The sequence below is a fragment of the Phyllobates terribilis genome, unplaced genomic scaffold, assembly GCF_046119375.1.
Source record: "Phyllobates terribilis strain yellow unplaced genomic scaffold, ASM4611937v1 Scaffold_8__6_contigs__length_399053987, whole genome shotgun sequence".
NCBI classification, from domain to species: Eukaryota; Metazoa; Chordata; class Amphibia; order Anura; family Dendrobatidae; genus Phyllobates; species Phyllobates terribilis.
This window is the reverse complement of record NW_027362768.1, coordinates 66,019,634-66,045,779: the sequence shown is the minus strand read 5'-3', so window position 1 is coordinate 66,045,779 and position 26,146 is coordinate 66,019,634. Positions and strand designations below refer to the sequence as shown.

The following is a 26,146-nucleotide window of genomic DNA, read 5'->3' as shown; positions in this document are numbered from 1 at the left end:
GTTGGGAGTCATGCCAAAAACGGAACCCAATAAATTCGGACTAATCCACCATTTGTCATATCCAAGGGGCAGGTCAGTAAATGACAACATCGACGCGGAACCAAGTACAGTAGTATACACTGTACCTCCTTTGACAAGGCAATCAGGTAGGTCAAGAAGTTGGGAAGGGGCACCCTAATGGCCAAAACAGACATTGAGGGGGCGTTCCGGTTATTTACTACCTGTGCCTCCGAATAGTGTCCGCCTATTGGGCTTCTTCTGGGAAGGAGCATACTATATAGATCGCTGTTTGCCCATGGGGTGCTCCATATCCTGCTCACTATTTGAGGCATTTAGTTGCTTCCTCGAATGGGTCGTCATGGACGTTTCTAAGGGGGCACATAATATCCATTACCTCGACGACTTATGCCTGGGCCCAAAAGATTCGCCACAGTGTGAATACACGCGGTAGTCCACCTGTGAGAAGGAGAGAGCTAGAGGGAGAGCGGACACCACAAAGCCGAGGGGTTAGATGGAGAACAGAAGAAGGAAAGAGGGCGAGGGAGGTAAGGGAGTCCAGTGGTAGGCCGACCTGAGCTCCCCCACGTTCCTGATGGGCGGGGAACAGCCCTGGGAAGAAAAGCCGCTTGCGCATCCCTTTGAGGTTACGGGCGCGAGTGGGAAGAGGGACTATGCTGGAGTGCGAAGCCGACATGGCCAGGCCGTTCCTGCCCGTGCGACCTCCGTGTCGCCGGGTTTGTGCCAGAGCCGCGGTGGACCCTGACGGCCAGCCTCCCTCTCCCAATACTGGTGCCTGTCCGCTGGTGGGTCGAGACCCCCCACGGTGGAGGCAGGTCTAAGCTCTGTAATTTAAATTGGCTCTGTAATTTGAATGAGTACACTTTAAATCCTTTTACAAGGATCTATTGGAGGGCAAGTCTGGTGCCAGCAGCCGCAGTAATTCCAGCTCCAGTAGCGTCCACTAAAGCTGCTGCAGTTAAAAAGCTTTTATAAGGATCGAGCTCGGCGGTCCGCCGCAAGGCGTGCTGCCGCCAGTCCCTGCCCCTTTGCCTTGGTGCGCCTCCCCGATGCTCTTGACTGAGTGTCCCGGGGGCCCGAAGCGTTTCCTTTGAAAAAATTAAGTGTCCAAAGCACAGGTGGTGTAGCTTGCTTAACAGCTGGGATAATCCACTGACAAGCAGACACTGCTACTAGGCCCAAAGTATTGCCTTGGCTAGATGCAGTTAAAAATTTGTAATTAGATCTACAGGCGGTGTAGCTTGCAAAACAGCTGGGCTACTCCACTGACTAGCAGACACTGCTACTAGGCCCAAAGTATTGCCTGGTCTAGATGCAGTTAAAAATTTGTCATTAGATCTACAGGCGGTGTAGCTTGCTTAACAGCTGGGCTGCTCCGCTGACTAGCAGACACTGCTACTAGGCCCAAAGTATTGCCTGGGCTAGATGAAGTTAAAAATTGTTATTAGATACAAAGGCGGTGTAGCTTGCTTCAGATAGGCTACTCCTCTGACTACGAGACACTGCTACTAGCCCAAAATGATTGGCTGGGTTAGAAGCAGTAAAAAATTGTTATTAGATACACAGGCGGTGTAGCTTGCTTTACAGCTGGGCTACTACGCTGACTAGCAGACACAGAAGCTTTGGAGCAGACCTCTGATTCCCAGGCTATAGTATGAGTAAACAGCTCTGCAGACTCAACCATCTGTGCTACCCCAAGCCATAGTGTATGTAGTAAAAGTCGGGGGGAGCGACCCGACCCACCTGGAATTGACAATGCCAACGTCATGTAAAACACAGCAAGGGGACTCCATAAAGAGTTTCCATTTTTTCCAAAAATTGTGGCACAGACACCACTTAAGTGGCATCAATTGCCCCAGAGTTGCTTAAAATGGTTGGTGAGGTGATTTTCCAAAATCCTCAAGCTTTTAGTCTCCCCAGGATGACACAGGGGTAGAAAAGTCCTTGCAGATCCATGATTTGTTCACCTTTTATGAACGTGAGTCTGTCAACATTCTCAGTGGACAGCCGCGTGCGCTTATCTGTCAGCACACCATCAGCAGCGCTGAACACACGTTCAGAGAGAATGCTGGCTTCGGGGCACGACAAGATCTCCAAGGCGTGAGTGGCGAGCTCAGGCCATTTTTCCAGATTGGAAGCCCAAAATGAGCAAGGGTCCAGTGACACAGTCATGGCTTCGATGTTCACTTGGAGATACTCCTGTACCATCCTCTCTAGGCGTTGACTATGTGTCAGACTTCTCGTCTCCTGTGGCCTTGCAAAGGATGGTCTAAAAAATTGGTGAAACGATTCCACAAAATTGCTGTTACCAGCAGATACGGTGTTACTGTTACGGTTTGAGTGATGAAGACTCGACAGTCCCACGGTTGGCAAGTTAGAACTGTGAGATTCACTACGTGCATCACTGGTGTTTTGTGGAAAGGCAGATGTAAGATTCTGTAACAGCCTCAGCTATTACTCAGGCATGCGTTAATTCCTTTCTATGGCAGGAATTATTTCAGCAAATTTACTTTTGTATCAGGGATCTAAGAGTGTGGCAACCCAGTAGTCAGGATTACTTCGAATTCTGACAATCCGAGGGTCATGTTGCAGGTAGTGCAGCAAGAAGGCACTCATGTGTCTTGCGCATCCAGGAGGACCAAGTCCTTGTTGTGTTGGTGGCGAAGTAAGAATCATGCTTCCTTCCTCTGCCCTCTCCCCCCACCTCGCACAACAGAAATGTGATCAAGGTCTCCCTCATCTGATGAGTCTTCCATGCTCATCGCCAGTTCGTCCTCCACTTCTTCCTCGGCTCCTGCAACTTCCTCAACAGTTTGGCTGCTACCATGCGCCCTAGTTAATCCCTCTCCCCCACCCTCCCATGCCTGCCGCCTTGGTGCTGCCAACCGTCTGGACCTTGGAGATGTTTTCCCATCTGCATACGACTCCTCCTGTACTTCCTCCCCCTCCTCTTGTCCCACCACCTGACTCCGAATACTGTTTAAAGTGTGCTCCAGCATGTAAATGACTGAATAGTCATGCTGATAATGGCATTGTCAGCACTGAACATCTTCGTCGCCATTTCAAAACTGTGCAGAAGGGTGCATAGGTCCCTGATCTGAGACCACTCCTGCAGCGTGATTTGCCCACCTCTGGATCTCGTTGGCCCAGGCTATACGTCATAACGTATTGCACCAGGGCTCGTCGGTGCTGCCACAGTCACTGCAACATGTGCAGAGTTGAATTCCATCGTGTCGGCACATCGCATTTCAGCCGGTGAACTGGCAGGCCCAAAGACTTCTGCAGAGATGTAAGTCGTTGAGCTGCGAGATGCGAACGGCGGAAGTGAGCACACAGTGACCGTGCCCTCTGCAGAAGGCCATCTAGTCCGGGATAGTGGGCTAAAAATTGCTGGACAACCAGGTTCAACACGTGAGCCATACAAGTCACGTGTGTGATATTGCCCCAGGTTTGCAGCATTTTTGCACACGGCCTTCCCTGGCTGCAGGTTCAGTGGAGACAACCATTCATGAAACTCGGTCTCCAAAGCTGACCACAACTCCTCAGCTGTGTGACTCACATTTCCCAGACATTTCAAAGTAAACACTGCCTGATGCCATTGAGCCCTGCTGCCAGCATAGTAAGGAGGTGTGCAGGATTCCTTCTGCGCAGTTAGAACGTGGGTGGCATTACCAGACAGGCTTTGGGTGCAGGTGGAGGACCGTGAGGAGGTTGAAGAGGCAGAAGCAGTGGAGGAACTTCTATATAAAGAGGATTGACGCACAACTCGTGGGGACGGCAAGAATTGGACAGCAGCCCCTTGTCCTGCTGACACCATAGTTACCCAGTGCCCAGTCAGCGACATGTAACGTCCCTGTCCATGCCTACTTGTCCAAGTGTCTGTGGTGAAATGCACCCTGTCACACACAGAGTTTCTCAAGGAAGCGGTGATGTTGCATGCGACATGCTGGTGTAGCGCAGGCACAGCTTTCTTTGAGAAGTAGTGGCGACTGAGCATCTGGTACTGGGGCACTGCGACGGACATAAGGTCTCGAAAATCCTCTGTGTCCACCAGGCAGAAAGGCAGCATTTCTGTAGCCAAGAGCTTGCAGATGGTGAAATTCAACCTCTTATCTTTTTCATGGCTAGGAGGAAATGGTCTTTTACTTGTCCACATCTGAGGGACCGAGGGCTGGCTGTTGTGCTTAGATGGGGTTGAGTAGGGTGTCCTCGGCAAACTGCCAGTCTGTGAGGAAGATGCAGGCGGACATGTTATGTTGCCTTGATCCAAAGGTGGTGCTCTCGATGCCCAAGAGCGCTCAACACCAGCAGGTGTTTCCACTTCCAAATGAACTGACGACCTGCCAATCACACTGGCTGTTGCGTGTAAAGAGGTGACAGGTCTGCGTCCAAAAACATGTGTGACTGCTGTCCCCCCAGTCACAGAGGATGAAGAGGCCGCGGATGCACAAGATGGGGCAGATGGTGGTTGGCCCTGCCCGCTAGGCCGCATTGTAGCACAGTGAGCTCCCCACTGCAACTTATGCTTCATATCCATGTGACGGTTCATGTATGAAGTACACAAACTATAGATTTTTTGGCCTCTACTTAGCTTTTGGTGACAAATGTTACAGATAACATGAGTTGGGTCATCCTTTGCGATCTGAAAAAATGCCCAGGCTATGCAAGGCTTAGAGCCCATGCGACCTGAAGAGCCACCATGACTTGTGGTCAGAGGCAGAGTTGTGGTTAAGGATGCAGTTGTTGACATGCTTTCAGTACTCCGTCTCTGTCCAGGAAGGCGCAACCTAATCTCGTCATCACTAGCATCCTCCTCCACCTCCTGTGCTGACCTCATTGACTGGCTGACTGTGGGTTGACAGTAACTGGGATCTCCAACCTCGTCATCATCACCCTGTGTGTTCTCACACCCGTCGTCCTCAGAGTCAACCTCTTCCTGCCCTGACAAAAAACTAAAGTTGTCGCTCCAATCAGGTATTTGAGTCTCATCATCGTCTTCCTCATTGTCTCCACCAACAGGAGTTACAGTTTGGGAATGAGGGTCTTCATTATGGTCAGAACCTTCTGCGTCTGGTCCTGGATCCGACTCATAAAGATTCTGGGCATCAGTGAAGATCATTTACTCGTCTGGATTCACAGAAGCTCTGGAGCCGACCTCTGATTCCCAGGCTATAGTATGAGTAAACAGCTCTGCAAACTCAACCATCTGTTCTACCCCATACTCAGACGGGCAGCTGGAGACTTGGGAGCTGTGAGGAAGCAAGTGCGATTGGGGTGACACCTCTGAGGACTGGAGTATTTGTGATGTTGAAGTTGATGTGGAGGAGAGCCCACTTAAAGGAGCACTTGATATCCGTTGAAGCACCTGCTGTTTTTGTGCCTCATCTGGAACTTGTAGCGATGGGCGTGTCCGTAAGAAAGGGATCATATCACATTGTCCACGAAAAGAGGTAGACATCTTAGTTTGGCTGGAAGATGGTCTTCTGCAGATGTTACTGTTGCTTTACCACCTACCCCACGGACACAACCTTTTTCTCCCTTTCCAACACACCTATTCTCCTTTCCACCAGCAGCAGGCCTTTTGCCACTCATTTTGGTGGTTAACTAATTGGCAACTCTGTAGTTGTTTGCACAAAAAACGATGGATGGAAACCGAGCAGAGCTGAGTGGCCAAACTGTGGTACTAGCCCAAAAGGATTGGCTGGGTTAGATGCAGTAAAATAATTTTATTAGATACACAGGCGGTGTAGCTTGCTTCGCAGCTTGGCTACTCCGCTGACTACGAGACACTGCTTCTAGGCCCAAAAAGATTTCCTGGGTTAGATGCAGTAAAAAATTAGAATTAGATACACAGGCGGTGTAGCTTCCTTCACAGGTGGGCTACTCCGCTAACTACCAGACACTGCTACTAGGCCCAAAAAGATTTCCTGGGTTAGATGCAGTAAAAAATTAGAATTAGATACACAGGCGGTGTAGCTTCCTTCACAGGTGGGCTACTCCGCTAACTACGAGACACTGCTACTATGACCAAAAGGATTTACTGGGTTAGATGCAGTAAAAAATTGTTATTAGATACACAGGTGGTGTAGCTTTCTTCAGATGGGCTACTCCGCTGACTACCAGACACTGCTACTAGGCCGAAAAGGATTTCTTGGGTTAGATGCAGTAAAAAATTAGAATTAGATACACAGGCGGTGTAGCTTCCTTCACAGGTGGGCTACTCCGCTGACTACCAAACACTGCTACTAGACCCAAAAAGATTTCCCGGGTTAGATGCAGTAAAAAATTAGAATTAGATACACAGGCGGTGTAGCTTCCTTCACAGTTAGGCTACTCCGCTCACTACCAGACACTGCTACTATGCCCAAAAAGATTTACTGGGTTAGATGAAGTAAAAAATTGTTATTAGATACACAGGTGGTGCAGCTTGCTGCAGATGGGCTACTCCACTGACAACCAGACACTGCTACTAGGCCCAAAAGGATTTCCTGGGTTAAATGCACTAAAAAATTAGAATTAGATACACAGGCGGTGTAGCTTCCTTCACAGTTGGGCAACTCCGCTGTCTACGAGACACTGCTACTAGGCCCAAAAAGATTTCCTGGGTTAGATGCAGTAAAAAAATAAAATTAGATACAGAGGTGGTGTAGCTTCCTTCACAGGTGGGCTACTCTGCTGACTACCAGACACTGCTACTAGGCCCAAAAAGATTTCCTGGGTTAGAAGCAGTAAAACATTAGAATTAGATACACAGGCGGCGTAGCTTCCTTCACAGGTGGGCTACTCCGCTGACTACGAGACACTGCTACTATGCCCAAAATGATTTACTGGGTTAGATTCAGTAAAAAATTGTTATAAGATTCACAGGTGGTGTAGCTTGCTTCAGATGGGCTACTCCACTGACTACCAGACACTGTTACTAGGCCCAAAAGGATTTCCTGGGTTAGATGCAGTAAAAAATTAGAATTAGATACACAGGCGGTGTAGCTTCCTTCACAGGTGGGCTACTCTGCTGACTACAAGACACTGCTACTAGACCCAAAATGATTTCCCGGGTTAGATGCAGTAAAAAATTAGAATTAGATACACAGGCGGTGTAGCTTCCTTCACAGGTGGGCTACTCCGCTGACTACCAGATACTGCTATTATGCCCAAAAGGATTTACTGGGTTAGATGAAGTAAAAAATTGTTATTAGATACACAGGTGGTGTAGCTTGCTTCAGATGGGCTACTCCACTGACTACCAGACACTGCTACTAGGCCCAAAAGAATTTCCTGGGTTAAATGCAGTAAAAAATTAGAATTAGATACACAGGCGGTGTAGCTTCCTTCACAGGTGGGCTACTCCGCTGACTACCAGATACTGCGACTAGGCCCAAAAAGATTTCCTGGGTTAAATGCAGTAAAAAATTAGAATTAGATACACAGGCGATGTAGCTTCCTTCACAGGTGGGCTACTGTGCTGACTACGAGACACTGCTGCTATACCCAAAAGGATTTACTGGGTTAGATGCAGTAAAAAATTGTTACTAGATAGACAGGTTGTGTAGCTTGCTATAGATGGGCTACTACACTGACTACCAGACACTGCTACTAGGCCCAAAAGGATTTACTGGGATAGATGCAGTAAAAACTTAGAATTAGATACACAGGCGGTGTAGCTTCCTTCACAGGTGGGCTACTCCGCTGACTACCAGACACTGCTACTAGGCCCAAAAAGATTTCCTGGGTTAGATGCAGTAAAAAATTAGAATTAGATACACAGGCGGTGTAGCTTCCTTCACAGGTGGGCTACTCCGCTGACTACGAGACACTGCTACTTGGCCCAAAAAGATTTCCTGGGTTAGATGCAGTGACAAATTAGAATTAGATACACAGGCGGTGTAGCTTCCTTCACAGGTGGGCTATGCCGCTGACTACCATACACTGCTACTAGGCCCAAAAAGATTTCCTGGGTTAGATGCAGTAAAAAATTAGAATTAGATACACAGGCGTTGTAGCTTCCTTAACAGGTGGGCTACTCCGCTGACTACGAGACACTGCTACTATTACCAAAAGGATTTACTGGGTTAGATGCAGTAAAAAATTGTTATAAGATACACAGGTGGTGTAGCTTGCTTCAGATGGGCTACTCCACTGACTACCAGACACTGCTACAGGCCCAAAAGGATTGGCTGGCTTAGATGCAGTAAAAAATTGGTATTAGATACACAGGTGGTATAGCTTGCAACACAGATAGGCTACTCCAATGACTAACAGACACTGCTACAGGCCCAAAAGGATTGGCTGAGCTACATTTCGCCAAATGCTGTGAAAAACACTTGCACAGCACTGGCACAGAGCTGCCTGGCAAAAAGTGCTAGGAACTGCTGTAACGTAGCCCTCAAAAGGGTTGCAATTAGAACTAGTCCCTACTCCCTAAACCTATCTCTCTATGTAACTGGAAATTCGCTCGCAATTCACATAGTTATGCTGTATAGCGCCCACAGCAGCAACGGTGCCGTCTAACACTCAGCTGCAGCAGTGAGAAAATGGTGGCGACAGGGAAAATGGCTGGGTCTTATAGGGCAGGGACATGTGACATAGACAGCCAATGACACAAGCCCTTGCTTATGTGAAAAAAAAGCACTTCGCTGCGTGTGTGCGCTGCTGATAGGCCGACAGACTGCACCGCCCCACTGTAAATGTGGGAAAGAAATAAAAATTGGAGATCGGCATTATTTCTGCAGAGATCCATCCCCTGCCCCTCCCCCCGCCCACTCTACACTGAAACTGTCTATTAACATTGATTAACAGTATTACAGTGAAAAAATCCAGTTACGCTTTTGGCGCACGAACAGTTATCGAACATAACCTCGAACAGCCGAATTTTTTGCAAATCGTTCGAGTTCGTCGAATGACTCGAACACCGCCCAAAACAGCTCGAATTTGAGATTGGCGAACAGTTCGAGTTGAACACCGCTCATCTCTAGTCCGAAGAAAAAAACCTGAGACATGTCTGATTTTGATCTGAGTGTTGGATCAAAATGCAAGTCAATGGGTCCTTGAAAAAATCGGAATGCACTTGGATTACATCAGAGTGCGGTTTGACTTTCACAGACTGTCATAGTCTGATCAAAATAATCCATTTGATTTTCTCGTTTGTGAAAAAATTGGACGTCTAAATGAGCCCTTATACTTGACCTCTGATTGTTCCACTTCTGATTTTGGCTTACAAATACTGATAAAAAACTAAAAATACTGACCAAAAACTGAATGTGTGAATGTGGCCTTAAATGGAGTCTGTCAGTAGGATCAACCCTCCTAAGCCATCTATATGGAAATATAGGTCATAAAAATATGTATAAAATGATACCTTGATATCTGCGATCCGATGTCTTACTCCTGCAAAATCCACATTTTTCTTAATATGCATATCAGCTGTTAAGATCTATAGGCTGGACATATCTCCCTGAGAATCTGCCTCCAGAGCTAATTTTACATGAAAGGGAGCATTAAAAATGTGAGATATGTAGATCAAGAGTGCAGGCTATCAGTCATTTCATGGTTCACATTGGTGATGCCCCCTTTTATTTAAAATAAGATCCGAGGGCAGATTTTCAGGGAGATCTATGTCCAGTGCATCTACATATTAAGAAAAATGTGGATTACTCTGAATTTAGACATCAGATGGCAGATATCAAAGTATCATTTTCTTCAACTTTCTATGACCTACAATGACATGCGAATGTATTTACCACACTTTGCTTTTTAACTGTTTTGTTACATTATAACCTGTGTTTAAATATGTTTGTAATTTGATTTATTTGTGATGCATCAGCACTAAATAGTCTAAGTTGGTGAAGTGAAGTTAGAAAAATATAGGCATAAAGTACATTTATGGGATCAAATAACTGAAAATTGGCATGTGCATATGTATTCACACCTTTTGCGATGAAGTTACCTTCATAAGTCACATGCTTGGGGAAAGGAAGTCCACCTGTGTGCAACCTCAGTGTCACACGGTCTGTCAGTATATACTCACCATTTCTGAAAGGCAACAAAGGCTGTAGCACCATGAAGCTAGAGGCACCACTAACCAAACAACACCATGAAGACCGAGGAGATTTCTAAACAAGCCATGGACAAGTCAGGATTGAATTTAAAAAAAATATAACAATTTCTAATGATCCCCCAAAGCACTATCAAATCCATTATCATTAAATAGAGAGAACGTGGTACCACAAAAAACCAGCCAAGCGAGGGTCGCCCACGAAAACTCTCAGCTTGGGCAATGAGGGCATTAATCAGATTCAAGGAGATAAGCTATTGCTTCTAAGCACATTATAAACTATGAAATAATAACAAATATGAAGTATTTTAACCTTCAGCTAATTGTAGGAATCTTTTTAATTAATGTATTAAAGGTTACATTTTATTGACCTGCTGGAGAGGGGTTTATTTAGTGGGGATATGCACTCTTGGTTTTTCCTTGTGGTAAAAATTAAATATTAGAGCTGAAAGTTAAGCTTTTTGTTTTTGGATTTTTTTTTTTTTTAAAAGAAGTTCCATGAAGAAACTGTGCAAGGCCTCATTCAGGATTCATGAGTCACGTATGTGTTCTATATGTGGGTTTTATGGAGATAACACATATTCATTATAGTCTATGGTGCTATTCACATGCCCGTATTTTTTGCAGACCGTGTGTCCACAAAAATTAGTAAGGGGACATATCCGATTTTGACCTGAGTCATGGATCAAACTTACTCTTACACGTCTATAGGTCTGGAAAATATTACGACCAGAACATGGAAGGCATCAGTGTAAAATCCGTGTGCTGTATGATTCACATTGCAATGAGTAGGGGAAGCTTTGTAATTTGTTATTTTTCTATAAGTGAAAATCACTGATGAAACACTGATGGTAAAAACTGATACACTGACTAGACACTGAGGAAAATGGTATGAAAAACACTGAGGACAGTCTCAACATTTAACATTTAAATACATGAAACATCACTGACGTCTGAATGAGGCCTTACAGTTTTATAACAAGACATTTACCAGAGCAAGAGGGTGTAGATTCAGACCATTCTCCTGTATTCTGGCACAATAACGATGATTTTCCTTGTAATTCAAATCCTTCTTCACAAGTGACATTGCAAATGGATTTGTAGCTGTACTCTCCGAATGTATCAGAACAATGTATTTGACCATGTTCTGGACTCTGTAGGGCCCTACATTGGACCGCTGTGAAGAAAGTTAAGATTTTAAATTACCAAAATATATTGAATTATACAAGATTACAAATTTACTGAAAATTTTAAAGCACAATCATAATAATAAAAACAATCTACATGTATGCTGGCCTTTAACCTCTGATGCACTAGGAGATTTTTCATTTTTGTGTTTTCGGTTTTTCCTCCCCTTCTACCAAGATGCATAACTTTTTTATTTTTCTATTGACATAGCCTTATGTGCGCTCGTTTTGAATGACACCATCCATTTTACCATAAAATTTACTGAAAATTAGAAAAAAAAATTCAAGTGAGAAAAAATGGTGAAAAAAATTAAATTCTGCCATTGTATGTTTTTTTAAGGTGTTTATTGTATGATAAAAATGACAAGATTGTTTGAATTCCCAGGTCAGTACAATTATTAATAATAATAATCTTTATTTATATAGCGCCAACATATTCTGCAGCGCTTTACAATTCAGAGGTTCACATACAGTGCATTGTGAAAGTATTTGGCCCCCTTGAACTTTTCTACCTTTTGCCACATTTCAGCCTTCAAACATAAAGATATAAAATTCTAATTTTTTGGGGAAGAATCAACAAAAAGTGGGACACAATCGTGAAGTTGAATTTAATTCATTGGATATTTTAAACTTTAAAAAAAAAAAATGAAAAGTGGGGAGTGCAATATTATTCGGCCCCCTTGAGTTAATACTTTTTAGCGCCACCTTTTGCTGTGATTACAGCTGCAAGTCTCTTGGGGTATGTCTCTATCAGTTTTGCACATCGAGAGGCTGAAATTCTTGGCCATTCTTCCTTGCAAAACAGCTTGAGCTCATTGAGGTTGGATGGAGGGCATTTGTGAACAGGAGTTTTCAACTCTTTCCACAGATTCTCGATTGGATTCAGGTCTGGACTTTGACTTGGCCATTCTAACACCTGGATACATTTATTTTTTAACCATTCCATTGTAGATTTTGCTTTATGTGTGGGATCATTGTCTTGTTGGAAGATAAATCACTGTCCCAGTCTCAGGTCTTTTGCAGACTCCAAAAGGTTTTCTTCCAGAATGGTCCAGTATTTGGCTCCGTCCATCTTCCCATCAATTTTAACCATCTTCCCTGTCCCTGCTGAAGAAAAGCAGGCCCAAACCATGATTCTGCCACCAACATGTTTTACAGTGGGGATGGTGTTTTGAGAGTGATGAGCTGTGTTGCTTTTACGCCAAACATATCGTTTTGCATTGTGGCCAAAAAGTTCGATTTTGCTTTCATCTGATCAGAGCACCTTATTCCACATGTTTGGTGTGTCTCCCAGGTGGCTTATGGCAAACTTCAAACGAGATTTTTTATGGATATCTTTGAGAAATGGCTTTCTTCTGGCCACTCTTCCATAAAGGCCAGATTTGTGCAGTGTACGACTGATTGTTGTCCTATGGACAGACTCTCCCACCTCAGTTGTAGATCTCTGCAGTTCATCCAGAGTGATCATGGGCCTTTTGGCTGCATCTCTGATCAGTCTTCTCCTTGTTCGAGATGAAAGTTTAGAGGGACGGCTGGGTCTTGGTAGATTTGCAATGGTCTGATACTCCTTCCATTTCAATATGATTGCTTGCACAGTGCTCCTTGAGATGTTTAAAACTTGGGAAATCTTTTTGTATCCAAATCCAGCTTTAAACTTCACCACAACAGTATCTGAAGTGCTCCCCTGATCTACGTCCTCCACCAACACCCACTACATGGTTCCCCCTCACTTGGTTCCCCTCCACTCCAGCCAAGGGAAGGGGCTCAGCAGAACCAGAGACATCTTACACCCCCCTGCTGGCCTGGAGTGGTGTGTTGGATGCAGGTGTTAGGATCCCGGGCAGTACTCCATCCTTACCTGAGAGTGAGATACCACACCTCTGGGAGAGATGCAGTACCTCTGTGGCGACAGAACCCGCAGGGGCGCCACACATGCCCTTCTTAAATTTTAATAGTGAATCACTCATTACAACATCATGCAGCAGAGAGTTCCATAGTCTCACTGCTCTTACAGTAAAGAATCCGTGTCTGTGATTATGATTAAACCTTCTTTCCTCCAGACGTAGAAGATGCCCCCTTGTCCCCGTCTCTGGTCTCAGAGTAAAATGATCAGTAGACAGGTCTTTGTACTGTCCCCTCATATACTTGTACATAGTAATAAGATCACCCCTAAGCCTTCGTTTTTCCACAGTAAATAACCCTAAGTGTAATAACCTGTCTTGGTATTGCAGACCCCCCAGTCCTCTAATAACCTTGGTCGCTCTTCTCTGCACCCTCTCTAGTTCAGCTATGTCTTTCTTTTACACCGGAGACCAGAACTGTGCACAGTATTCTAAGTGTGGTTGCACTAGTGACTTTTATAGAGGTAAAATTATGTTCTCCTCATGAGCATCTATGCCTCTTTTAATGCATCCCATTATTTTATTTGCCTTTGCAGCAGCTGCCTGACACTGGCCACTAAAAGTGAGCTTTTCGTTTGCCCTTATCCCCATTGTTCTCATTTTATGCATCAACCTTTTGTGTGGAACCGTATCAAAAGGTTTTGAAAAGTCCATATACACAACATCCACTGCATTTCCTTGGTCCAGTCCGGAACTTGCCTCCTCATAAAAACTGATCAGATTAGTTTGACAGGAACGGTCCCTCGTAAACCCATGCTGATATTGGGTCATGAGGTTATTCTTCTTCAAATATTCTAGTATAGTATCTCTTAGGAAACCCTCCAGGATTTTACCCACAGTAGAGGTTAAGCTTACTGGCCTATAATTTCCAAGTTCAGTTTTTGTCCCCTTTTTGAATATTGACACCACATTTGCTATATGCCAGTCCTGTGGTACAGACCCTGTAATTATGGAATCTTTAAAGATTAAAAATAATGGTCTATCTATGACGTTACTTAATTCCTGCAGTACTCGCGGGTGTATCCCATCCGGGCCTGGGGATTTGTCAACTTTAGTGACTTTTAGACACCGCCGTACTTCCTGCTGGGTTAAGCAAGTGACATTTTATGGAGAATTTTTGTTATCATTAATAATGTTTTCTGTCATGCGATTTTCTTGTGTAAATACGGTTGAAAAAAAATCATTTAGCATATTGGCTTTTTCCTCATCCTCATCCACCATTTCACCCAGACTATTTTTAAGGGGGCCAACAATATCATTTTTTAGTTTTTCTTTGAAAAAACTTTATTGATATACTTAGGTGCGGATTACACGTGTAATGTGTTTCTGCCTCGGAAAAGCACTAAAAACTCATGTGTGCTTTTTGCTGCAGATTTTCCGCTTCTAATGTGAGTCTATGTGGAAAATCCGCATACTCCAAAGAGAAATTGACATTGAAAGTTCGCTCCAAATTCAGCCATTTGTAGTGAGCGTGGAAGATATTGTCCTCCATTTAAAATGGACAAGTCACGTAGCAAGGGACAGGGAACTGGATGTGATGGTGATGGTGCATGCAGAGGCCGAGGCCGAGGCTGTGGGCAAGCTGAAATTGTGCCACAACAAGCACTCACATCTTCTCGCTCGACGTTCCTGTCCCAATTTATAGGGGACCGCAGAACACCACTATTGAACAAAGAGCAGTGTGAAAATTTTATTGGTTGGATAGAAGATAATGCTTCCAGTCACTTAGCCACCAACACCACCATCCTGTCTTCCACACGGTCAAATCTCAGTAGCCGTGAGTCTGGACCGCATATTCCTCACCCTGATACTCCTTCCTCCCATCATGCCGAGTGCCCAGAGACAATTGATCCCACACTTGGACACTCCGAAGAGATGTTCACTTTTCCATTTATAGATTCGGGCCTCTCGCCTGGTCCACTTGAAGGGGGGCAAGAGGAGATTGCATAAGCGATGCCCAAATATTTGAGCAGCTACGGTCATACAAAAGCGACGGTGGGAAAGTGTCACAAGAGGTGGACGATGATGAGACAAAATTGCCAGAAAGTCAGGAGGAGGACCAGGGTACGGAAGTGGAAGACGAGGTGGTGGATGATATAGTAACTGACCCAACCTGTGATGAGGACCTGCAGAGCAATGACTGCAGCACACAGGGGAAGGGAGGCAGAGCACCCCAACAGGCAGGAAGAAGCAGTGTGGTTGCCGGAGACAGAAGGCGGGCAACAGTTCGCCATAACACCAACACGAAGGAAGTTGCCAGTGCAATTGTTAGGTCTTCCTGAGTCAGGTTGTTTTTTAAAGACTCTGGCGATAACCCCAAAAAGGCCATTTCCACACCTGCCAGGCCAGCATCAGCAGGAGTAGCAAAACGACCAGTCTGACCACCACCAGCATGATCCCGAACCCCAGGATCCAGAAACAGTGTATGCGGGTGACACCACTGCTTCTTCCGCTGTTGTGTGTGCAAGACAATCCCCTGTCCATAGTGCATGTGAAGATGCCTCTTGCCCTGCACCTGTTGTTGCACACTCTCAACTAGCACCATCAGCAAGCACGTGCTTGTCCCAGCACAGCATTCAGTTGTCCATACCCCAGTCCTTGGAACACAAGCGCAAATACGCAGCCAACACCCCACAAGCCACACTACTAAATTCCCACATTTTGCAATTGCTTGCACTCAAAATGTTGCCATTTAGGCTCATGGTGACAGAAGCTTTCTGCAACCTGATGGCGGCGACCGTCCCTCGGTACTTTGTCCCCAGTTGCCACTATTTCTCCTGGTGTACCGTTCCCTCATTACACAAGCACGTGTCCCACAACATTAGCCATGCCCTCAACAATGCAGTTACAGCGAAAATGTACCTAACCACAGACACGTGGACAAGTGCTTGTGGGTAGGGATGGTATATCTCGCTGACGGAACACTGGGTTAACATAATGGAAGCTGTCACCCAGTCGGACCTTGGGACGGAACACATCCTCCCGACGCCGAGGATTGCGGGCCCTGGGTCAATCAGGGTTGCCCCCACAGTCTACAGCTCCTTCACCTCATCCTCCTCAGCCTCCTTATCCTCTTCAGCCTCCATCTCCGAAGTGACCACATCAGTCTCAAGCTGGAAGCACTGGAGCACTACCTCAGACAAGCGGCAACAGGCTGTGCTGAAGCTAATATGCTTAAGTGACAAACTGCACAATGCTGAAGAGTTGTGGACAGCTCTGAAAGAGCAGGCAGATCTGTGGCTCACACCGCTGGACCTACAGCCAGGCATGGTTATGTGTGACAATGGCCGGAACCTGGTGGCGGTCCTGAGGTGAGGCGAGCTCACACATGTACCATGCCTGCCCATGTGCTTAACCTCGTGGATCAGCAGTTTCTCAAAACCTACCCGGAGCTGCCGGATCTGCTTGTCAAAATACGCCGCCAGTGTGCCCATTTTAGGAAGTCAGCTTCAGCTTCCGCCGCTCTTGCCTTGCTTCAGCAGCATTTGCAGCTTCCGGTTCACCGACTGGTGTGTGATGTCCCCGCGCATTGGAAATCTAAAATGCAGATGTTTGGAAGGATTTGTGAGCAGAAGAGGGCATTTGTTGAGTACCAGCATCAACAAGGCCGTCGGTATTCAGTTCAGACTCCACACATGAGATCTCAGGAGTTGACATGGATGTCAGACATCTGCACCATCCTCCAAAATGGTGAGCGGCGATGACGCCATAATTAGCGGCGCTTCTCTGTATTCTGAAACCCTCTCTGCTCACAATCAAAGAGGATGCATTGCAGGCAGAGCACGATGAGATGGAGATAGGAACCATACAGGGTGATTCCACATCGCCCAGCCCCATCTCATCCCAACATGGATTGCGTGATAATGAGGAAGAGGAGGAGGAGGAAGAACAGGAGCTAGTTTCATGCGCTATAGATGGTACCACCTGCACAATTGTCATACCGTCTGTTCAGCGTGGATGGCCTGAGGAGAGAGAGGAGGAGGAGTAGAACATGGTCAGTCGTCCTCTTGGTGAGGACATGGAAGTCTTGCCTGTTAGCAGTCTGGCACGCATGGATGAGTTTATGTAACGCTGCTTTTCCCGTGACCCTCATGTTCTCAAAATTTTGGGTGACAGTCATTAGTGGTTGGTGACACTTCTAGACCCACGCTACAAGGAGAACTTTATATCTCTTATTCCTGAGGCGGACAGGTCTACAAAAATGGGGCAGTGCCAGAAGGCCCTTATTGCCGAACTACAGTATTAAAAAAATTCCCATCTGAAAATTCTGGCGGCAGAGGTCACAGTTCGTTGGATAACCAAGGAGTACAGCCGAGAGAGACACAACTCTAATCCAGCAGAGGCAGGGGAAAACTGTCAAAGTTCTGGGAGAGTTTTCTCAGCCCCTCCCATCGCACAGGCCCTGAGGTGCGGGGTACTCTCACAAGGACTGCAAAGTTTGGGAAGATGCTGAGGGAGTAACTTTCTGACCGTGCCAACGTCCTCCTTGATTCCTCTGTGCCTTATAATTATTGGGTATCCAAGCTGGACACGTGGAATGAACTGGCTCTCTACACCTTGGAAGTCCTGGCCTGCCCTACCACTAGCGTTTTATCAAAGCGGGTTTTTAGTGCTGCTGGTGGAGTTAAAACTGATAAGTGCATCCGCCTGTCAACTGAAAATGCTGACAGGCTGACTCTTATAAAAATGAGCAAGAGCTGGATTGGGGCAGACTTCTCAACACCACCAAATGATAGCAGCGTAACATAAGCTCAAATCCAGTGTCTTTTTTGGGGAGGTGTATTCCCCATGCACCTTTTTACACCCACACATGGGTATACGCTTCCTGATTTTGGCTATTTGCTCTTGCCCTCCTTCTTCTCCTCATCCTCATCCTCCACCACCTTATCACCAGGGTGACTGTGGTCCGTGGTTCAACACCCACATAATTTTTTAAAAGGTGTTTATGATGCCCGTAAAAAAATTTTTTATACAGCATGTTTATGTATACCCCCCAGGGGTAAATGTTTGTCAGCCCATGCACTTAGTGCATGGGCATTACAAGTACAGGAGACCCGCTCCTTTCTAATGGGAACAATTTTTTCTGAGGCCCTCCTCCACGTCTTTTCCAAGTTGCATTGGAGTGCCTCCCAATTTTTGGCAGCCCTTGCATTCACTGCATAGGCCAACACTATGGTAGACCCACTTCCTAATAATGGGAACATTGTTTTCAGGAGGCCCTCTACGTTTCTTCCAAGGGGCATTGGAGTGCCTCCCAATTTTTTTTTCAGCCCTTGCATTCACTGCATAGGCCAACACTATGGGAGACCCACTTCCTAATTATGGGAACATTTTTTCATGAGGCCCTCTTCATCTCCTCCATGGGGCATTGGAGTGCCTCCAAATTTTTGGCAACCCTTGCATTTACTGTATAGGCAAACACAATGGGAGACCCACTTCCTAATAATGGGAACATTGTTTTCAGGAGGCCCTCTAACCTCCATTTCTCTTCCAAGGGGCATTGGAGTGCCTCCACATTTTTGTCAACCCTTGCATTCACTGCATAGACAAACACAATGGTAGACCCACTTCCTAATAATGGGAACATTTTTTTTCAGGAGGCCCTCCTCTACATCTCTTCCATGGGGCACAGGATTAGGTCCAAATTTTTGGCAGCCCTTGCATTCACTGCATAGCTAAACAGTATGGGAGACCCACTTCCTAATAATGAGAACATTGTTTTCAGGAGGACCTCCTCTAAGTCTCTTCAAAGGGGTATTGGGGTGCATCCAAATTTTGGGCAGCCCTGCCACTCACTGCATATGCAATAACAGTATAGGAGACCCACTCTGTAGTAATGGGAACAACAAAGCATAGCCGGATGATGGCTCTCTAACAATAGTGAGGACCGACAGCTGGCCCTTTAAGAATAGTAAAAGCCGCCTGATGGCCCTATAAAAATAGGTTTTGTGACATTCAGAGTCCCTCCTTCATAAATGAAACAGGATGTGTCTGATCATGTCTCACACACCACATGGCCAGATAAGGTTGTAAAATGTTAAAATGACTTCTCCCGGTGAATGCATTTGTCACGGTTGAAAGCAATGCAAAAGTGCAAAAGCAATGCAAAAGCATATACAGGGTGGGCCATTTATATGGATACACCTGAATTAAATGGGAATGGTTGGTGATATTAACTTCCTGTTTGTGGCACACTACTATATGTGAGGGTGAAAACTTTTCCAGATGGGTGGTGACCATGGCGGCCATTTTGAAGTCGGCCATTTTGGATCCAACTTTATTTTTTTCAATGGGAAGAGGGTCATGTGACACATCAAACTTATTGAGAATTTCATAATAAAAACAATGGTGTGCTTGGTTTTAACGTAACTTTATTCTTTCATGAGTTTTTTACAAGTTTGTGACCATTTATAAAATGTGTTCAAAGTGCAACCCATTGTGTTGGATTGTCAATGCAACCCTCTTCTCCCACTCTTGACACACTGATAGAACACCGCAGAAGAAATGCTAGCACAGGCTTCCAGTATCCGTTGTTTCAGATCTGGAAATTTTTCCTCCTCCCATATACTAATGTGCCACAAACAGGAAGTTGATATCACCAACCATTCCCATTTAATTTAGGTGTATCCATATAAAGCCCACCCTGTATAGTAAAATGACAGCACACAATTCAGATCAGAGGCTTAACTATATTTGGGTGCAGGGATTGCAGTCGCACCTGGGCACAGGAGCATATAGGGGCATAAAAGGTCACTTTGACCCATATAAAAAGACCAATGCAATTAAAGATCTGTAAAAGTTGAAGGCCAAGTTGGATATTTTTCAATAGGGCCCACAAATTTCAGGATACGTTACTAATTCCGATGATGCAAACTTTAATGTGGAGAGGCAATGACAACAGTGAACACTTAATCCCTCGACATCGACTATCAATCCTGCTTAGGCCACGTTCACACGTTCAGTATTTGGTCAGTATTTTACATCAGTATTTGGAAGCTAAAACCAGGAGTGAGTTAAAAAATATGTAAGTGGTGCACATGTTTCCATTATTGTTCATTCGGACATCTTTTCTTGCGTACAAGTGTTATCCGTGATTTTCACGGATAGCACTCACACCTTTCATAGTCTATGAGACAATTCACATGTCCGACTTTTTCCTCGGATCTAGTGGTCCGAAGGAAAACACCTGAGACATGTCTAATTTTGATCTGAGTGTTGGATCAAAATCGGCAATGCAAGTCAATGGGTCCTTGAAAAAATCGGAATGCACTTGGATTACATCAGAGTGCGGTTTGATTTTCACAGACTGTCATAGTCTGATCAAAATAATCCATTTGATTTTCTCTTTTGTTGAACCTCTGATTGTTCCACTTCTGATTTTGGCTTACAAATACTGATAAAAAACTACAAATACTGACCAAAAACTGAATGTGTGAATGTGGCCTTAAATGGAGTCTGTCAGTAGGATCAACCCTCCTAAGCCATCTATATGGAAATATAGGTCATAAAAATATCTATAAAATGATACCTTGATATCTGCGATCCGATGTCTTACTCCTGCAAAATCCACATTTTTCTTAATATGCATATCAGCTGTTAAGATCTATAGGCTGGACATATCTCCCTGAGAATCTGCCTCCAGCGCTAATTTTACATGAAAGGGAGCATTAAAAATGTGAGATATGTAGATCAAGAGTGCAGGCTATCAGTCATTTCATGGTTCACATTGGTGATGCCCCCTTTTATTTAAAATAAGATCCGAGGGCAGATTTTCAGGGAGATCTATGTCCAGTGCATTTACATATTAAGAAAAATGTGGATTACTCTGAATTTAGACATCAGATGGCAGATATCAAAGTATCATTTTCTTCAACTTTCTATGACCTACAATGACATGCGAATGTATTTACCACACTTTGCTTTTTAACTGTTTTGTTACATTATAACCTGTGTTTAAATATTTTTGTAATTTGATTTATTTGTGATGCATCAGCACTAAATAGTCTAAGTTGGTGAAGTGAAGTTAGAAAAATATAGGCATAAAGTACATTTATGGGATCAAATAACTGAAAATTGGCATGTGCATATGTATTCACACCTTTTGCGATGAAGTTACCTTCATAAGTCACATGCTTGGTGAAAGGAAGTCCACCTGTGTGCAACCTCAGTGTCACACGGTCTGTCAGTATATACTCACCATTTCTGAAAGGCAACAAAGGCTGTAGCACCATGAAGCTAGAGGCACCACTAACCAAACAACACCATGAAGACCGAGGAGATTTCTAAACAAGCCATGGACAAGTCAGGATTGAATTTAAAAAAAATATAACAATTTCTAATGATCCCCCAAAGCACTATCAAATCCATTATCATTAAATAGAGAGAACGTGGTACCACAAAAAACCAGCCAAGCGAGGGTCGCCCACGAAAACTCTCAGCTTGGGCAATGAGGGCATTAATCAGATTCAAGGAGATAAGCTATTGCTTCTAAGCACATTATAAACTATGAAATAATAACAAATATGAAGTATTTCAACCTTCAGCTAATTGTAGGAATCTTTTTAATTAATGTATTAAAGGTTACATTTTATTGACCTGCTGGAGAGGGGTTTATTTAGTGGGGATATGCACTCTTGGTTTTTCCTTGTGGTAAAAATCAAATATTAGAGCTGAAAGTTAAGCTTTTTGTTTTTGGATTTTTTTTTTTTTAAAAGAAGTTCCATGAAGAAACTGTGCAAGGCCTCATTCAGGATTCATGAGTCACGTATGTGTTCTATATGTGGGTTTTATGGAGATAACACATATTCATTATAGTCTATGGTGCTATTCACATGCCCGTATTTTTTGCAGACCGTGTGTCCACAAAAATTAGTAAGGGGACATATCCGATTTTGACCTGAGTCATGGATCAAACTTACTCTTACACGTCTATAGGTCTGGAAAAAATTACGACCAGAACATGGATGGCATCAGTGTAAAATCCGTGTGCTGTATGATTCACATTGCAATGAGTAGGGGAAGCTTTGTAATTTGTTATTTTTCTATAAGTGAAAATCACTGATGAAACTCTGATGGTAAAAACTGATACACTGACTAGACACTAAGGAAAATGGTATGAAAAACACTGAGGACAGTCTCAACATTTAACATTTAAATACATGAAACATCACTGACGTCTGAATGAGGCCTTACAGTTTTATAACAAGACATTTACCAGAGCAAGAGGGTGTAGATTCAGACCGTTCTCCTGTATTCTGGCACAATAACGATGATTTTCCTTGTAATTCAAATCCTTCTTCACAAGTGACATTGCAAATGGATTTGTAGCTGTACTCTCCGAATGTATCAGAACAATGTATTTGACCATGTTCTGGACTCTGTAGGGCCCTACATTGGACCGCTGTGAAGAAAGTTAAGATTTTAAATTACCAAAATATATTGAATTATACAAGATTACAAATTTACTGAAAATTTTAAAGCACAATCATAATAATAAAAACAATCTACATGTATGCTGGCCTTTAACCTCTGATGCACTAGGATATTTTCATTTTTGTGTTTTCGGTTTTTCCTCCCCTTCTACCAAGATGCATAACTTTTTTATTTTTCTATTGATATAGTCTTATGTGGGCTCATTTTGAATGACACCATCCATTTTACCATAAAATTTACTGAAATATTAGAAAAAAAAATTCAAGTGAGAAAAAATGGTGAAAAAAATGAAATTCTGCCATTGTATGTTTTTTTAAGGTGTTTATTGTATGATAAAAATGACAAGATTGTTTGAATTCCCAGGTCAGTACAATTAATAATAATAATAATCTTTATTTATATAGCGCCAACATATTCTGCAGCGCTTTACAATTCAGAGGTTCACATACAGTGCATTGTGAAAGTATTTGGCCCCCTTGAACTTTTCTACCTTTTGCCACATTTCAGCCTTCAAACATAAAGATATAAAATTCTAATTTTTTGGGGAAGAATCAACAAAAGTGGAACACAATCGTGAAGTTGAATTAAATTCATTGGCTATTTTAAACTTTAAAAAAAAAAATGAAAAGTGGGGAGTGCAATATTATTCGGCCCCCTTGAGTTAATACTTTGTAGCGCCACCTTTTGCTGCGATTACAGCTGCAAGTCTCTTGGGGTATGTCTCTATCAGTTTTGCACATCGAGAGGCTGAAATTCTTGGCCATTCTTCCTTGCAAAACAGCTTGAGCTCATTGAGGTTAGATGGAGGGCGTTTGTGAACAGGAGTTTTCAACTCTTTCCACAGATTCTCGATTGGATTCAGGTCTGGACTTTGACTTGGCCATTCTAACACCTGGATACATTTATTTTTGAACTATTCCATTGTAGATTTTGCTTTATGTGTGGGATCATTGTCTTGCTGGAAGATAAATCTCCGTCCCAGTCTCAGGTCTTTTGCAGACTCCAACAGGTTTTCTTCCAGAATGGTCCAGTATTTGGCTCCGTCCATCTTCCCATCAATTTTAACCATCTTCCCTGTCCCTGCTGAAGAAAAGCAGGCCCAAACCATGATGCTGCCACCAACATGTTTTACAGTGGGGATGATGTTTTGAGAGTGATGAACTGTGTTGCTTTTACGCCAAACATATCGTTTTGCATTGTGGCCAAAAAGTTTGATTTTGCTTTCATCTGATCAGAGCACCTTATTCCACATGTTTGGTGTGTCTCCCAGGTGGCTTATGGCAAACTTCAAACAAGATTTTTTATGGATATCTTTGAGAAATGGCTTTCTTCTGGCCACTCTTCCATAAAGGCCAGATTTGTGCAGTGTACGACTGATTGTTGTCCTATGGACAGACTCTCCCACCTCAGTTGTAGATCTCTGCAGTTCATCCAGAGTGATCATTGGCCTTTTGGCTGCATCTCTGATCAGTCTTCTCCTTGTTCGAGATGAAAGTTTAGAGGGACGGCTGGGTCTTGGTAGACTTGCAATGGTCTGATACTCCTTCCATTTCAATATGATTGCTTGCACAGTGCTCCTTGAGATGTTTAAAACTTGGGAAATCTTTTTGTATCCAAATCCAGCTTTAAACTTCACCACAACAGTATCTGAAGTGCTCCCCTGATCTACGTCCTCCACCAACACCCACTACATGGTTCCCCCTCACTTGGTTCCCCTCCACTCCAGCCAAGGGAAGGGGCTCAGCAGAACCAGAGACATCTTACACCCCCCTGCTGGCCTGGAGTGGTGTGTTGGATGCAGGTGTTAGGGTCCCGGGCAGTACTCCATCCTTACCTGAGAGTGAGATACCACACCTCTGGGAGAGATGCAGTACCTCTGTGGCGACAGAACCCGCAGGGGTGCCACACATGCCCTTCTTAAATTTTAATAGTGAATCACTCATTACAACATCATGCAGCAGAGAGTTCCATAGTCTCACTGCTCTTACAGTAAAGAATCCGTGTCTGTGATTATGATTAAACCTTCTTTCCTCCAGACGTAGAAGATGCCCCCTTGTCCCCGTCTCTGGCCTCAGAGTAAAATGATCAGCAGACAGGTCTTTGTACTGTCCCCTCATATACTTGTACATAGTAATAAGATCACCCCTAAGCCTTCGTTTTTTCCACAGTAAATAACCCTAAGTGTAATAACCTGTCTTGGTATTGCAGACCCCCCAGTCCTCTAATAACCTTGGTCGCTCTTCTCTGCGCCCTCTCTAGTTCAGCTATGTCTTTCTTATACACCGGAGACTAGAACTGTGCACAGTATTCTAAGTGTGGTTGCACTAGTGACTTTTATAGAGGTAAAATTATGTTCTCCTCATGAGCATCTATGCCTCTTTTAATGCATCCCATTATTTTATTTGCCTTTGCAGCAGCTGCCTGACACTGGCCACTAAAAGTGAGCTTTTCGTTTGCCCCTATCCCCATTGTTCTCATTTTATGCATCAACCTTTTGTGTGGAACCGTATCAAAAGGTTTTGAAAAGTCCATATACACAACATCCACTGCATTTCCTTGGTCCAGTCCGGAACTTGCCTCCTCATAAAAACTGATCAGATTAGTTTGACAGGAACGGTCCCTCGTAAACCCATGCTGATATTGGGTCATGAGGTTATTCTTCTTCAAATATTCTAGTATAGTATCTCTTAGGAAACCCTCCAGGATTTTACCCACAGTAGAGGTTAAGCTTACTGGCCTATAATTTCCAAGTTCAGTTTTTGTCCCCTTTTTGAATATTGGCACCACATTTGCTATATGCCAGTCCTGTGGTACAGACCCTGTAATTATGGAATCTTTAAAGATTAAAAATAATGGTCTATCTATGACGTTACTTAATTCCTGCAGTACTCGCGGGTGTATCCCATCCGGGCCTGGGGATTTGTCAACTTTAGTGACTTTTAGACACCGCCGTACTTCCTGCTGGGTTAAGCAAGTGACATTTTATGGAGAATTTTTGTTATCATTAATAATGTTTTCTGTCATGCGATTTTCTTGTGTAAATACGGTTGAAAAAAAATCATTTAGCATATTGGCTTTTTCCTCATCCTCATCCACCATTTCACCCAAACTATTTTTAAGGGGGCCAACAATATCATTTTTTAGTTTTTCTTTGAAAAAACTTTATTGATATACTTAGGTGCGGATTACACGTGTAATGTGTTTCTGCCTCGGGAAAGCACTAAAAACGCATGTGTGCTTTTTGCTGCAGATTTTCCGCTTCTAATGTAAGTCTATGTGGAAAATCCGCATACTCCAAAGAGAAATTGACATTGAAAGTTCGCTCCAAATTCAGCCATTTGTAGTGAGCGTGGAAGATATTGTCCTCCATTTAAAATGGACAAGTCACGTAGCAAGGGACAGGGAACTGGACGTGATGGTGATGGTGCATGCAGAGGCCGAGGCCGAGGCCGTGGGCAAGCTGAAATTGTGCCACAACAAGCACTCACATCTTCTCGCTCGACGTTCCTGTCCCAATTCATAGGGGACCGCAGAACACCACTATTGAACAAAGAGCA

At 44.0% G+C, this 26,146-nt stretch overlaps 1 protein-coding gene across 3 annotated transcripts in view; it reads right to left on the bottom strand.

Moving 5' to 3' along the window:
* Positions 1 to 26,146, bottom strand: part of LOC141156717 (E-selectin-like) — a 1,180,370-nt gene that overhangs the window by 371,391 nt on the left and 782,833 nt on the right. For all 3 annotated transcript variants that reach the window (XM_073643013.1, XM_073643011.1, XM_073643012.1), the window contains 2 exons: positions 22,372 to 22,557; positions 11,061 to 11,246 (listed from right to left, as the gene is read on the bottom strand). In XM_073643013.1, the coding sequence (XP_073499114.1) occupies positions 11,061 to 11,246; positions 22,372 to 22,557 (372 nt within the window). The remainder of the gene's footprint in view (positions 1 to 11,060; positions 11,247 to 22,371; positions 22,558 to 26,146) is intronic.